At 38.0% G+C, this 12,878-nt stretch overlaps 1 protein-coding gene across 2 annotated transcripts in view; it reads left to right on the forward strand.

Moving 5' to 3' along the window:
• The window catches only part of WWC2 (WW and C2 domain containing 2), a 102,783-nt gene that overhangs the window by 44,325 nt on the left and 45,580 nt on the right, over window positions 1-12,878 (forward strand). For both annotated transcript variants that reach the window (XR_007889252.1, XM_051616889.1), the window contains exons 3-4: window positions 7,637-7,840; window positions 8,814-8,890. Coding sequence is in view for 1 of the 2 variants with exons in the window: in XM_051616889.1 (XP_051472849.1) it covers window positions 7,637-7,840; window positions 8,814-8,890 (281 nt within the window). In the remaining variant the exon portion in view is untranslated. The remainder of the gene's footprint in view (window positions 1-7,636; window positions 7,841-8,813; window positions 8,891-12,878) is intronic.

The raw sequence follows: 12,878 nt of genomic DNA on the forward strand, positions 1-12,878 counted from the left end.
ATAATACTTGCACGCTTTTCTTATGTTCTATTTCTGATAGCTATAGCAGTAGAACACTACCTACTTACTGATAATGTAGAGCAAAACGCTCAATAGTTTCTACTGCATTTGACAGAGGCATAGAAGCATATGCTATCCAATATCTAGAGGAAACTAATGTGCCATAAGGATAACATCTTTTCTTAAAAATCTCTGAATAAATATTTCTTGGAAATCTGCTCATGCTTGCACAGTATAGCTGGAAAACATTATCATTTTCTCTCATTACTCACATTCAAATAAAGAATTATTTTCTGGAAAAGTGAAGAAGGTGTCTGGAAGAGAGATCTTTTTTTGTGTGCAAGTTCTATGGCAGGAAACAAATTGTAGAGAGCTTAGTTCAAAGTGTACTCTGAATAACCTATTTTTCCTCCATGATTCTCTTTAGAACCCACATTCTATCCTAATATGTGGTAGAATGTGATTTTCTTTTGACTCTCCAGCAATGTGTTAGATAATTTTTAAGACGCTGTATATGTCATCTTGTTGGGTTGCATGGTCTTACTGAAAGTCCTGTCTCTGTAGTATGCTATTCTTTATTTTTATGTACCTATTGAACAAATACATCAGTGTGAAATGATCTAACATTTGTTTGTGAATTTTTCCTAATTTTTGAGTGTGAGTTGTTTTTCTTGTTGTTTGAGTTTGAATTTTGAGTATTCTAAAAAGAGAGGGGAGGAATAAGGGAAAAATGCATTCAGAAGGCCTCTGGTATGTAAACAATGCAATCCTTAAGCCAGTCTAGTAAGTAACACTTGGTTGTTCTCCCTGAAACTAGTTCTAGTACATTTGCTTCTTTACTGTTCATTATGACTTGCATTTCAGTTGCCTGCAATATTTTTTATGGCAGTTGAAGTACAATGAAGTAATATTTGCACTGTTTTTTTCTAAGTGTATATTTTTTTCTGATTGCAGACAAAAGCGCTGGAGATCTTAAAGCCCGTTTGTGTGTCAAGAAATGTGGGATATACTAGTAGAATAAACATAACCATAGTGATTATGTAATGTTATTGATAAAATTGCCTTCACCACCCACCACTAAGCTAACCTCCATTATCCTGTGATGGTTGATATCAGACACCATTTTTCCTCTTCTGATGTTATGTGTTAAAGGGTTGTTGGGTTTTTTTGTGAGATATCTTGAGACAGTTTTGTGCGAGATGTCATTGAATTCTTGATTCTGCTTTGCTGCTGCTGCTGGCCCCAGTTTGGCTTGCCTGCAGCCTTTTTCCAAGGGCTTGCCCTCAGCATGTGGTAGGCTGCTTTCCAGGTATCCTTTCCTTCTCAAACCACCTCTGTGGAGCAGGATGTAATACCGTCACAGCAAAGGCACTGGGGGCTGTTGGAAAAACAATCTGGATTTTGCTTGTGCACTTTCTTCAGACACTGGAGTTCAGGAGAAGGGCTGGTGAGGAGACATCCTGAATGTAGTCAGCTCTTTGTGTTACTCTCTTGAAGGTGGAGTTCTGTTTGGTTGGAGGTAGTAGTCCTGCAGTTATTATGCAAGATAACAAGAAATGTCAGGCATAATGGAGTTATCTTTTAATCACTTACTACTTCAGGCAGAGAAATTGCCTCCCTGACACAGGATATGTAGCTGAGTTGTGATGTGGTGCAGCCTAGAGCTCAGCCAGCTGTGTGTGGCACTCTTCAGCATCAGTCAGAACCACCCACTTTTCAGGGTTCAGCCACTGCAGTTTTGACACCTAATGTCTTCTATTGTAGCCTTGGTGTCCAGGTCTGGAAACTTGCTTGTAAGTTGGTATATGAGGGAGAAGGTGCATAGTATTGATGAATAGATCCATACTTAAGGTTCTAATAGATAAGAGGATCATAATGAGGCATGCTTCCAAAAAATGGGTATCTAGTTCCTTCCTCACCTGAGTTCTTCTTCCTTTATACTGACACTTGGTAACATGACACAACTCGCCTAATCTGCCGGAACATGATGTATCTGCTTTCATGTTACCCCTTGGAGCTAGTGAGTGTTTGGTGGTTTTAGTGCATGAAATAGGTTTTGTGCTATGTTGAGTGAGCACCAGAGATTGTGCAAGAGACATCACTTGGATGCGTAATGTTTGGTAATGTGGGTACCCCTGCTCTCCTCCCCACAGATCTTAGGTCTCCAGTCCTCATCTCTAGCTGGGTCAACTAGTTTCCCTGAGAATAGCCTCTCTTCTTAGATGGTGATTCTGCTACATTTACAGCTGGAATAATATGGGCACGTTTGAACAGATAAGAGTTCTCTCTTCAGGATTAAAAGTACGTTACAATTTTGTCTCCTCTTGCTATGTGTATGTTCTTCTCAAGTGGCCAGTCTAGTAGCTCCAACATTTTTTTAGTGAAACCTCTGGAGAGTATTTGTTCCCTAGCTTTGTTGCCTAAACGCAGCATGCCTGACTGAAGACGGTTTACGTGTGGGTTGTTCTAGAGCCAGTCAACACTATTAGCTTGTTTGGCAAGAGGAGATGTTGGAAAACTATTGCTTCCACATATTGTTAATCCTGTAGTAAAATGTCCAGTTGTCTCATGTCTAGCAGTAGGGTGACAGGGAGCTGTTCCCTTCCCTGTGGGATTTTCTAGTAGGATTTTAATTTTGTGTATTCTAGGGAAATACGATCTACTGCTGATAAGGTAATAGTTTCCTTCTGTTCAAGTAGACTGTAAAAATTTGGCAGAGCTTCTTGGTAGCAGAGAGGAACATAATGTATTAAAATATCTCATTTTTAAAAAAGGTATGCATGACTATCACCTGTACATTATGTATGATATGTATCTTACGTATAATTACACAGAGCATGTGTAACCTTCTTACCCTGGAAGTAAGTTCTAGCCAAAGGAATAAACAAAACTTTCAAGAGGTAAAGTCAGTCCTGGCATTTTGGTTTTGAATTATTGTTCAGGCCAAATTCTTTGCTGAGTTTAAGTGCATCAAACCTGGCTGGCAGGGAGCCAGGAAGAGTGCATTTCATGACTAGCAGTATGATTGAAGCCGTCACAGCTTGCTCTTCAGCATGACAGGGCTGCGATCATTTCAGTGCACAGGAACATCCTTGGGTGGAGCATGGCATCTTGCTGCTCATGTGGTTCCACTGGGTGAGATCTCAAGTGCTTTCTGTCTCATAGAATTTCCCCCCAGCTTGAGTAGTCACTCAGATCTTTACAGAATAGGAAGAAATAAATAGCTGGTTTATAATATTTTATAAATGAATTAACTGTGCACTTGCATCAATTTGCTTAAAGTTAGTTAATTGGTTTTATATCAGGATCTCTTAATAGAATTGAATAATTTTGATCTGCAAATTTGCAAAATGACGCTAAAACCAAGTCAAATTAGGAACATGTAACCTCAGTATTAAGCACACGTCACCGTGTCCCCTCTCTCTTACTGTGGCTCGTCACCTTTGGGCTGAGCAAGTTGATATATGAACATTATTCTTCATTTTCTCAGCTGAACTGTTGAATTTAACTGTCTGGTGATGTAGAAAATGTTGGAGAGGTGATGTCCTGGGTAGTGGTTTATTCAGTCTCCACTGGTGATGATTGAAGTTCATGTCTGCTGCAGACAGGGTTTTAAGGTATCCTATTGCAGTCACCAGTGGAAACATTTGCCCTAAAAAAAGGAGTGAGATTTCCCAAGTTTGTTACATCAGCTGTTAAATAATAAGGGTAGGAAAATGTTTGGATGTTCTTTGTGGTTTAAATCTCTCTGATTTAGGCATGAAGGGCTTCACATCTCATTTTGAAATATTCAGCAAGCTGTTCCCTCAATGACATGTATGTAACTATCTCAATAATATTCTTGTGTATACAAGTTTGACCTTAACAGCAGGTGCTTAGAACATTCTTGTCCAAGGAAAAAAATCCTTATCTTTGTGAGGCTTTACTCTGAGAAGTACAAATATTTGGTTTTGAAAGAACTCTGCTTTTTAAAAAAGTGTTGGCCCTTAGAAGGTACACATGCTCAAATAAGCAAACTTTTCAAAATGCAGCACTACACTACCAGAAATATTATTCATAGTTCTGTTTTTCTTTTCTCTGTGGGGTAAACCTACTGATTAAAATTGAGACAACTGAAAATTATACATGAACAAGCATATGGTGCTGCTACACATGCACACGTTTATATATGTGAACAACTTGCCAAACAAGTGATAGAATTTTTTGGGGTTTCCACTTAATGGTATTTTAAAAGACATAGAGCCTCCTCTGCTTGGTAAAAGTTGAGTAATAATTCTGTGATATTCATTCCAGTATTGTTTTGCTTTTTCCAGGATTGTGTTTTTTCCCAGCTGAGCGTTCATTCCAGAATAAAATAAATGCAGATAGAATTGGCTGAGAATAATTTCACTAGTCAATATACCTACACAGGCATATACCCAAACCTCAGTATGCTAAAGTTAGTGTGCAATTTTTAAAATTCAGGGTCACCTTTAAGTCATTTATGACTATCAGTATAAAAAATGTTAGCTCATATAATCATAGTATTGTTTTGCACATGCAGCTTGGAGAGGCAAAAATAAAATGTTTGATTTTGTTTATCAGCAATACAAAACAATCTGCTGTTGATCAGCTTTGTCCTTCTTTTGAGTCACAAGGACAGGGCATCTGTAGGCCCTGTTTTGGGACTCTGCAGGTTACATTTGGTCTTTGGGCTGCATGTTGAGCAACTCTCCCTTAAAACCTACAAAGCAATTACCTACAACATGCTCGAAGATGAGACTTTCCAATCTTGTAAGATTATTTGGTGGCCGCTGGTTGCACTTTTAAAACACAATCACATCATTACATTCTTCTAAAAAAAACACAACATAACCGCATTTATCCTGTTTGATCATTGACCCATGAGAATCCTGCTTCATGCTCTTCATCCTGCTTTACAAAAAAGGGAAACCTCTGGAAACCAGCACTTCTTATCTTGTGTAAATAACTGTGAATGTGGAGATGTGTTAAAGCCCAACAGCAATAAGTGGCCACAGATAGGGACATGTGCTGACCATTTAGGAGAGAAAAGGTATCAATTTACTTCTTTCTGTGCCTGATAAGTTTGTGGAAAAGAGCAAGTGGCTACAAACATGGATGTGTGTGTGTGTTTGCGCATCCATAGCTATAGTTAATTTTTTGGAGAGCGTATTCCTGTTGGGGTTATAGGAAAACAAACTGTGTATAAAGCCTCTCTGCTTTAGTCTTCTGTGCATCGCATTTGGGTTTATGTGATTTATGCTCTCTATGCATCTGTTGTGTACCTCTAAGAGTACCATTCCCAAGTAGAAATACAAAAGCCATCATGTTTGTCAAGGGTGAAGGGAGTCAACAGCATGGGAGGAGTGTGGATTTTTGTATGTGTATTTGTTTTTGAAAGCAACAGTAGTTCTATAGACATTATCAGTTTAGGATTCTACAGGGTTAGTTTTATGGGGTGCTTCTTTTTATTTGCATGTCTTTGGTTTATGTGATACTAACACCCAAAAAAACCCCACAAACTTTTGAAAAAATTGGTACTTAGTATGGGAAATTGTTATTAACCAGAACCTGTCCTTACCAGCTTTTGCTTTTTAAAGATCTTTTTTCATATATTGAGTTGAAAGTGTGCTTTCTCCCCAGGAGAGCACTTTGGCTACAGTTTAGAGCTGTCAGGTTCGTTCTGCTGCAGGTTTTTTGTGTGTTTGTTGTTTTTTTTTTCATAGAATCATAGAATTGTTTTGCTTGGAAAAGACCTTCAAGGTCATGAACCATTAACCTCGCACTGCCAAGGCCACCACTAAAACATGTCCTTAAGCACTACATCTATACAACTTTGAAATACTTTCAAAGGTGGTGACTCAACCACTTCCCCTGGACAGTCTGTTCCAGTGCCCGATAAACCTTTTGGTAACGAAACTTTTCCTTGTATCCAAGCTAAACCTCCCCTGGTGCAATGTGAAGTGATTTCCTCTCATCCTGTGACTTGTTACTCAGGAAAAGAGACCAACACATACCTCCCTACAGCCTTCTTTCAAGTAGCTGTAGAGTGTGATAAGGTCTCCTTTTGAGCCTCCTTTTCTTCAGACTAAACAACCACAGTTCCCTGAGCTGCTCCTTGTAAGACTCATGCTCTAGACCCTTCACCAGCTTTGTTGCTCTTTTTTAGACATGCTCCAGCACCTTAATGCCATTCTTATTGTGAAGGGCCCCAAACTGAAGACAGTATTTGAGATGCAGCCTCACCAGTGCCATGTTTTCAGCCATGCGTTACGGTTTTTTCCCCACCTGCATTGGTTTTCACAGTAGAGCTATTCAGAGAACTAAAGTGGCAGAAATCTAACAGAGAGAATAAACTTTCCTCCTCCTTTTTGCAGAAAACTTTGGAAGTAAATACTTCACACTTAAATACCTGGTATTGAATGTTACTTTTTATCTCTGTAGATTTATGTAGCTTTATAGTATGTAACTTAAAACAAAATGCAGTGTGGTTCACGTTTGCATTTAGATTTCAAACTTTTGACGGCTATGTCTTATGAGAATATTTTTCTACTTAGCACAGCTTTAAAGGAAGAATATTCATTGTACGGCTTCAAAAAGTGCTGAACTAAGTCAGGAAGTTATAAGATTGAACATTCAGCCTTTAACGCTTCCTTTTTGCATATGTAGAGTAACAGACATAAAAATCTTGAAAGCTACAATTATATTGATCTCATCATAGATGTTCTTAATATATACCACTACGTTATGTCCTGGTGACATAATCCTCCACACATCTACACATTCTATGCAAGTCAGTCTTCTGTGTGGCTGCTGGTGTTAAAATAGTTGACCTGAAGTCCTTTGTGAATGAAGAGCCTGTTCCAGCTTACTCTTTTATATTACCTGGGCAGTCAGAGGAAAGATAGAGACACCTCAAAAAGGCAGTTTGGTCCCGTGTATCTTGGGCATCTGTCTTTGATGGAGTGAAGGGCCGTTTGAAGGTGGCCCTCTCTGTTGACCATAATAGGAAATTGTATCTTGGATTAGATGCCTAGCAGGGATAGGGATAAAGTTGGGTGAGATGATCTGGAGAGTTAATGTTCTGTTATTTTATTTACAGGGGAGAAGATAAAACTGCTTCCTAGAGGGAAAGGAGAGAGATAACAACTATAAAACATGAATAACATATGGCTGTAAAAATTAATGAAGTGGAAAGGAGAGGGGTTTGAAAAAACGTAATAGCTAGGATTACTTTTCATTTTTGTTCAGAAATTCATTAATTTTAAGGTGTCATTGAATAACTTGATTCTATGACTTTATTGATCCATTTATTTCCAAATACTCTAATGCAAAAAAAATATTCTTTTCTTGGGTTTTAGGATGTTATTAATACAAGGTTGAAGATGTGGGAATGATTTATGTAAGCATTTATGCATTGTACCCTAATTCCTAATTTTGCAATTGATCCTTAAATACTGTTTTTTACACATACTATTGTGGCAAAGAGAAACTTCAAATGGAGCATCTGCTTAGTAACAAAAGCTAAGCTATGGTTTACATTCCTGTGAGTGTGGATTACAGGCAAAAAAACTATCTAGTTGTAAGTGGATTTCAGCAAAGGTCACTTAAAATCCTTTATTTTTCTCCGATACAGAAACAACACAGATAGAAGATCCCAGGAAACAATGGAGGCAAGAACAAGAGAGAATGTTGAAAGATTATCTTATGGTAGCCCAAGATGCTCTCAGTACTCAGAAAGAACTGTACCAGGTGAAAGAACAGAGGCTGGCACTGGCACTGGATGAGTATGTACGGCTGAATGATGCCTACAAAGAAAAATCAAGCTCTCATACGAGCTGTAAGTATGGTAGAGAATACAATGTAACTTCTTTGATCTGTGCCTTGCAGGGGATTCTGTTTCTGTTTAGGATGAGTTTTCAAGGTTTACTATGAACACCTTGTACTCTGTTTTTTTTAGATATAACATCCCTATTTTTATTTTTTTTTTAATATAAAGAGATTCTGCTGGATAGAACTTTCTTCTCTGATATAATTGAACTCCTTTGAGCCATGGTTTAAGGCAGTTGGCTCTGAAATCTATTTTGTCATGCAGTTTGTCAGAACAGAATTCTGCCAAATTTGGGTTCAAAGTAAATAGGATCCTTGCACTTCATGGGTGCATACTGAAATGAGCCTACTGTGTTGACAGGTGTCTGCCATAGACCAAGAAGAGAATTTGTTGCTGCTTTTAAAGTACAATAATTTTGTAGCCTTTGTGCAGGGATCAGGGGTGAAGTAGAGACACATTACAGTGTTGGGCAAGGAATTGTCATGCTGTAAAGTGCTGTCAGAGGCAAGTAGTTGGCCAAAGATCTCTCTTAGAAGCAGGTGGTGTGATAAAAACATGTACAACTGTGGAAGAACTGAGTGGTGGACTTCTTAGGCTTATGAATAAATGTGCTGCTTTCCAGAAATCTGCTTATAGAAATTACAGCTTCCAGGAAGAGGTGATTGCAACATGGCTCAGCTAGGAGAAGGGGAACCAAAAGCAAGTGATAGAAAGCCAGGGGGAATAAGGTGCTAGTTTTAGGATCCTGGGATAAGCAAAGGACAAGGAGAGATGCCAAAATAGTGGTAGGGGGTAAAAGGGAGAAGTTTTGATTACTCATTAATTATTTCCACCCTGCAATGCTGACCACTCTATAAAAGGATTTTATAAAAAAATATTAAATGTTTTTCTGCAGTTTGTAGTTTCAGATCATTGAAGAAGGGAGTAACTAATTATTTTAAAATACTTAAATATTTGCCCTTTTTTTGCCTTTTTTAAAAAGTATTCTCAGGCTCCTCATCAAGCACAAAGTATGACCCTGACATTCTGAAGGCTGAAATATCTACTACAAGATTAAGGGTGAGAGTGCTTAACTTGCATTGTTTTCTATTATTTGTGCTAAGTTTATAACTCTTGAATGCAAAGCTTGGACTAGCAGAGGTATCTTGTACCCTGATTCTGAAACCTCCTAATATTCTTATTAAATACCATTCAGAGGTTTTTAATGAATTTTTAAAGCTGACTCTGTCACTTTCAGATAACACATTTTGGAGAAACTTAGATACTTTAATTAGATGTGGGTTTAAATAAATCTGATAACTATTTTAACTCGTATGCTTTTGATTTTAAAAGGAAGAGTAAAAATCTTTAGGTCAAAATAGAAAAGCAGTAGGCCTAGGTGAGCTGCAGCTGGATTACTCTTTTTATGCAGTCTTTCTTCTATGAGAAATGCCTTATTAGCTACATGAACTACCTCACAAGTTTCTGTTGGTTTTTAAAAAAATGCTTTTCAATACTGGTCTGAAACTTTGCTCTTTTTGTCAAAATGGAGCAGTTCAGATCAAGAATGTGTTCACATTTTGAAATTGCTAAAGAACAAAACCCCGTTATTTGGTCAACTTGGTTCGGTATAATCACTAACAGGCTGCATGTAAAGAACTTTAATTCACAGGTTAGTCTCTACTGAATCTGTGTAGGGGGCTCATTTGTTTCAGCTGTGGCATATAATACTCTACAGATAGCCCGAACTTTCTGCAATTAGTAATGAAAAAAATTAGATCAAACCATGCAGATTAAAAAGACAGCATCTGACAGCGTAGTCCTTCGATGAGGGCTGGAATACAGGCTCTGCAGGAGCAAAAGCAGCACAAGCTACAGCAGTTACTCAGCTCTTCCATTGCCCCCTCCTGGTTTCCACACAGACCAGCACCCAGAAGCCTTCGAGAGCAATACACTTTACCTGGAATTAAGAGATACGATTAGGAGTCTAAACAATTAATGTTTTGAAGGAACTGTGGAATAGCTCTTAAAAATTGTAAATCCCATGATAAATCAGGGATGGAATGCACTGTAAAACTGGTGTCTGGATGTTGCCCTTCTGACTGCTTGTACACCTGCTCATCCTTACCAATCTCAATTTGTAGTCCCTTATCATTTGAGGAGAAGAGAAGGTGGTTAGTGAGAGAACTTATTTCAGCACTAAGGAAGGTGGGAGGAAAAAAATTTTAAGTTCAGTAGGGAGAATCATAAGCAGTAAGGACCCTGTCAGGAACAAGAATGAAAAGACAAGGTGAGACCTTCTTTCTAAAATAAGTGTAGCAGTAACAGATGCTTCCTTTGCCAAGGAGATCAGTAGTATATTTGGAAAAATTAATGGCGTTGTTGAAGAACAAAACACATGACCAAATTTAAATATAGTTACCTGCAAGTCAAAGAGGAGAAAATTCAGATACAGTCCTGTGCTCAGTTTTTCCTGTTACTTAGCTGAGCTAAGTAACCTCCCAGCTCAACATGCAGAAACACAGAATCACCTCTTGGCTGCAGATCTACATTTTGTCTGTTCACTGAGGAGAGAGACAGATGTCTTAAGCACAACAATTAATTTTTTGGAGGTGCTTGCCTCTCTTTGTTGTTTCTTGGAATCAAGGAGCCTAATATCCTGCTGGTTCCCAACACCTGATGTATTGGCATTGCAAAATCCAAGTTGCATGTGTGCCTAAAATAGGTGACCTGAATCTTGTCTGCAGAGTTTAGAAGGGTGCAGTCCAAGAATATCTGTATCAGCATAAAGTGTGTTGTCATCCAAAGCCACTGGATATGAAAATCATTGAGATAAGAAAAAGTGGAGCCCTGTGATGCTAGGGCTGGAAAGTGGTTTTCATGGAAGATGGCAAGAGAGGTATGACTATTATCATAGTTTATTTTATTTGAATGTTTGAGGATGCTTGCTAATAAGCCATTTTTGGGGCATTTTACAGTATATGCATGTTTGGACTTAATGGGAAACAAGTTGGTCATTAGTGAGCTGCTAGCCAGCTAGTTAGAATTTGCACATTGTTTAGTGAACTATTAAGTCAGATGTACTAAACCTGTTTCTCTCTCACACTGGTGGAGGCTTAATGGTATCATCAGGAATGGTGGCTGGAGGGGGGAAACTCAGCATTCAAGGAAGTTCTGGATTGGCCTTTGGCCTTTTCCATGTTAGCTGTGCTAATATATGCATGCAGAGCCCTTTGGATACACGAATTGCCTATTGCACAATAGGTTGTAGAGAATATGTGACAGAAATCAGACAGCTGTTAAATGAAATAAGTAGGAGAAGAAAGACCTTTCTCACAAGATTAAAATTGAAGGTTCTGATCCTGCAGTGGACTTTGAGTGGGGCCATTTGGGGTCTTAATTAGTACTCGGTAAGATGATTCAAACAACACCAAGCATGTCACAGTCTGTTTTATGCATATGCAGCACGTAGGGGATGACAGGGTGGGATTTTGTCATTGTTGTTCCATTAGTACTTGAGTGCTGGAAATAGAAGGAGGTTGACAGAGGAGCCTGCTTGAAAATGCAGTTAGGAGGAGGAAGTGAGAGGCCTGTCAAATGACTTATGATGATATGCAGAAGCAGTAGGAAGGGGGTGAAGGATAAAATAAGTGAAGACTTGTGAAAAAGTGGGAATTATATGAAAGTTCTGAGGGAGAAGACAAGGAGCACAAGAATAGTTTAACGCAAGTATGATGCAGTAAACGTACAGTCTGTATTATGATGTAGGTCACGTCCTTCTAGGATAATGTGCCTAACTCACATTTCGTGGTAATGAAATGATGATGAATTATATCAGAGGACACTCAGAAGATGATCTTGAGGAAAAATGTAAGGGTTTCTGAGAGATCCAATTCTCTAAGTTGAAATTAAGTGTGACTTCCACTATTACTATAAATTCACATTCCAGATTTTAAAAAGAAAGAAAAGTTTTATCTGTTCTGTGTTTCTCAGAAAAGCTGTCACTTCTTTCATATTTTACACATTACTTTACCTGGAACGTAGAGGTGATATATTTCCATTTTCTGTAATTTTGTTCAGAACACTTGAGAGATTATTCTGGGGTTTTTTTTTGTTAGCCAAGGGAGGTATAGTTAAGGAGCACTGATTGTATACTTAGACATACTGCTTATTTGTCATGCTACTTATTCTGCATGGTCAAAATAAAAACAGTTTTCTGTCAAGTAAAGCAACTAGTGATGATAGTTTCCAAAAGCCTGAACCTAACCCCTCATCCAGAAAACAGATTTTGCTTTGGAGAAGTTAGAGATTGAAAACAGTTTTTTTCTGTCACAGAAAATTAATTAGCCAGAAGGTACAAACTTGAAGGCCCAAGTATCATTGACAAAACCCTACAAAGACTCCACAAATTGTTGGTTATTTTAGACATACAAAGCATTTTAAGTCTCTTGGAAAGCTACAGCAGCTGCGTATGCTCAGTACTTTTAGTTACCTGGCATGTTGGGAAACTCACTTTTTTTTTTAATTTGAAGAATAGTACCAGGTAGGAAGTCTAGGGGGATTTGGATACAAATAAGTCTTGGAGACGTATTTTGATATTAATTTCAGTTGAAGTGGTCAACATTCTTCATTTTAATATAATACATTTTTTTAAAGAATTGAATATCTGAGAACCTATATGAAAACAGAGAGAATTTCACAGTGGCAGGTGAGAGTAGGCTTTTCCTTTTTTCACCTTACTGATTGGAAAGGTAAAAAGCCTAACATTATTTGGCTAGTATTTAGTGTGCAGAGGAACCAGGTTTAGATGTATAAATACCAAGATTTGGGACTTCAAAGATCAAGGTGGCATTTCTGTCTCTATGTGTATGGTGAGGATTAATTTTAATTTGTGTTAAAGTACATGCCTTTATGGGTGGTCCAGAAATTTTGTTTTAGTACATTTGGGAAGTCCAAGGTAAAAAACTAAATGGAGGATTTAAAAATTTAACCTCAATTCATAAATATTTTGTAGTGTACTAATATCTGAAATAGCAGTATTGAGATTAAAAAGCAATTGAGCATGAAA

This window comes from Apus apus, chromosome 4, assembly GCF_020740795.1.
Source record: "Apus apus isolate bApuApu2 chromosome 4, bApuApu2.pri.cur, whole genome shotgun sequence".
In the NCBI taxonomy this organism is placed as follows: Eukaryota; Metazoa; Chordata; class Aves; order Apodiformes; family Apodidae; genus Apus; species Apus apus.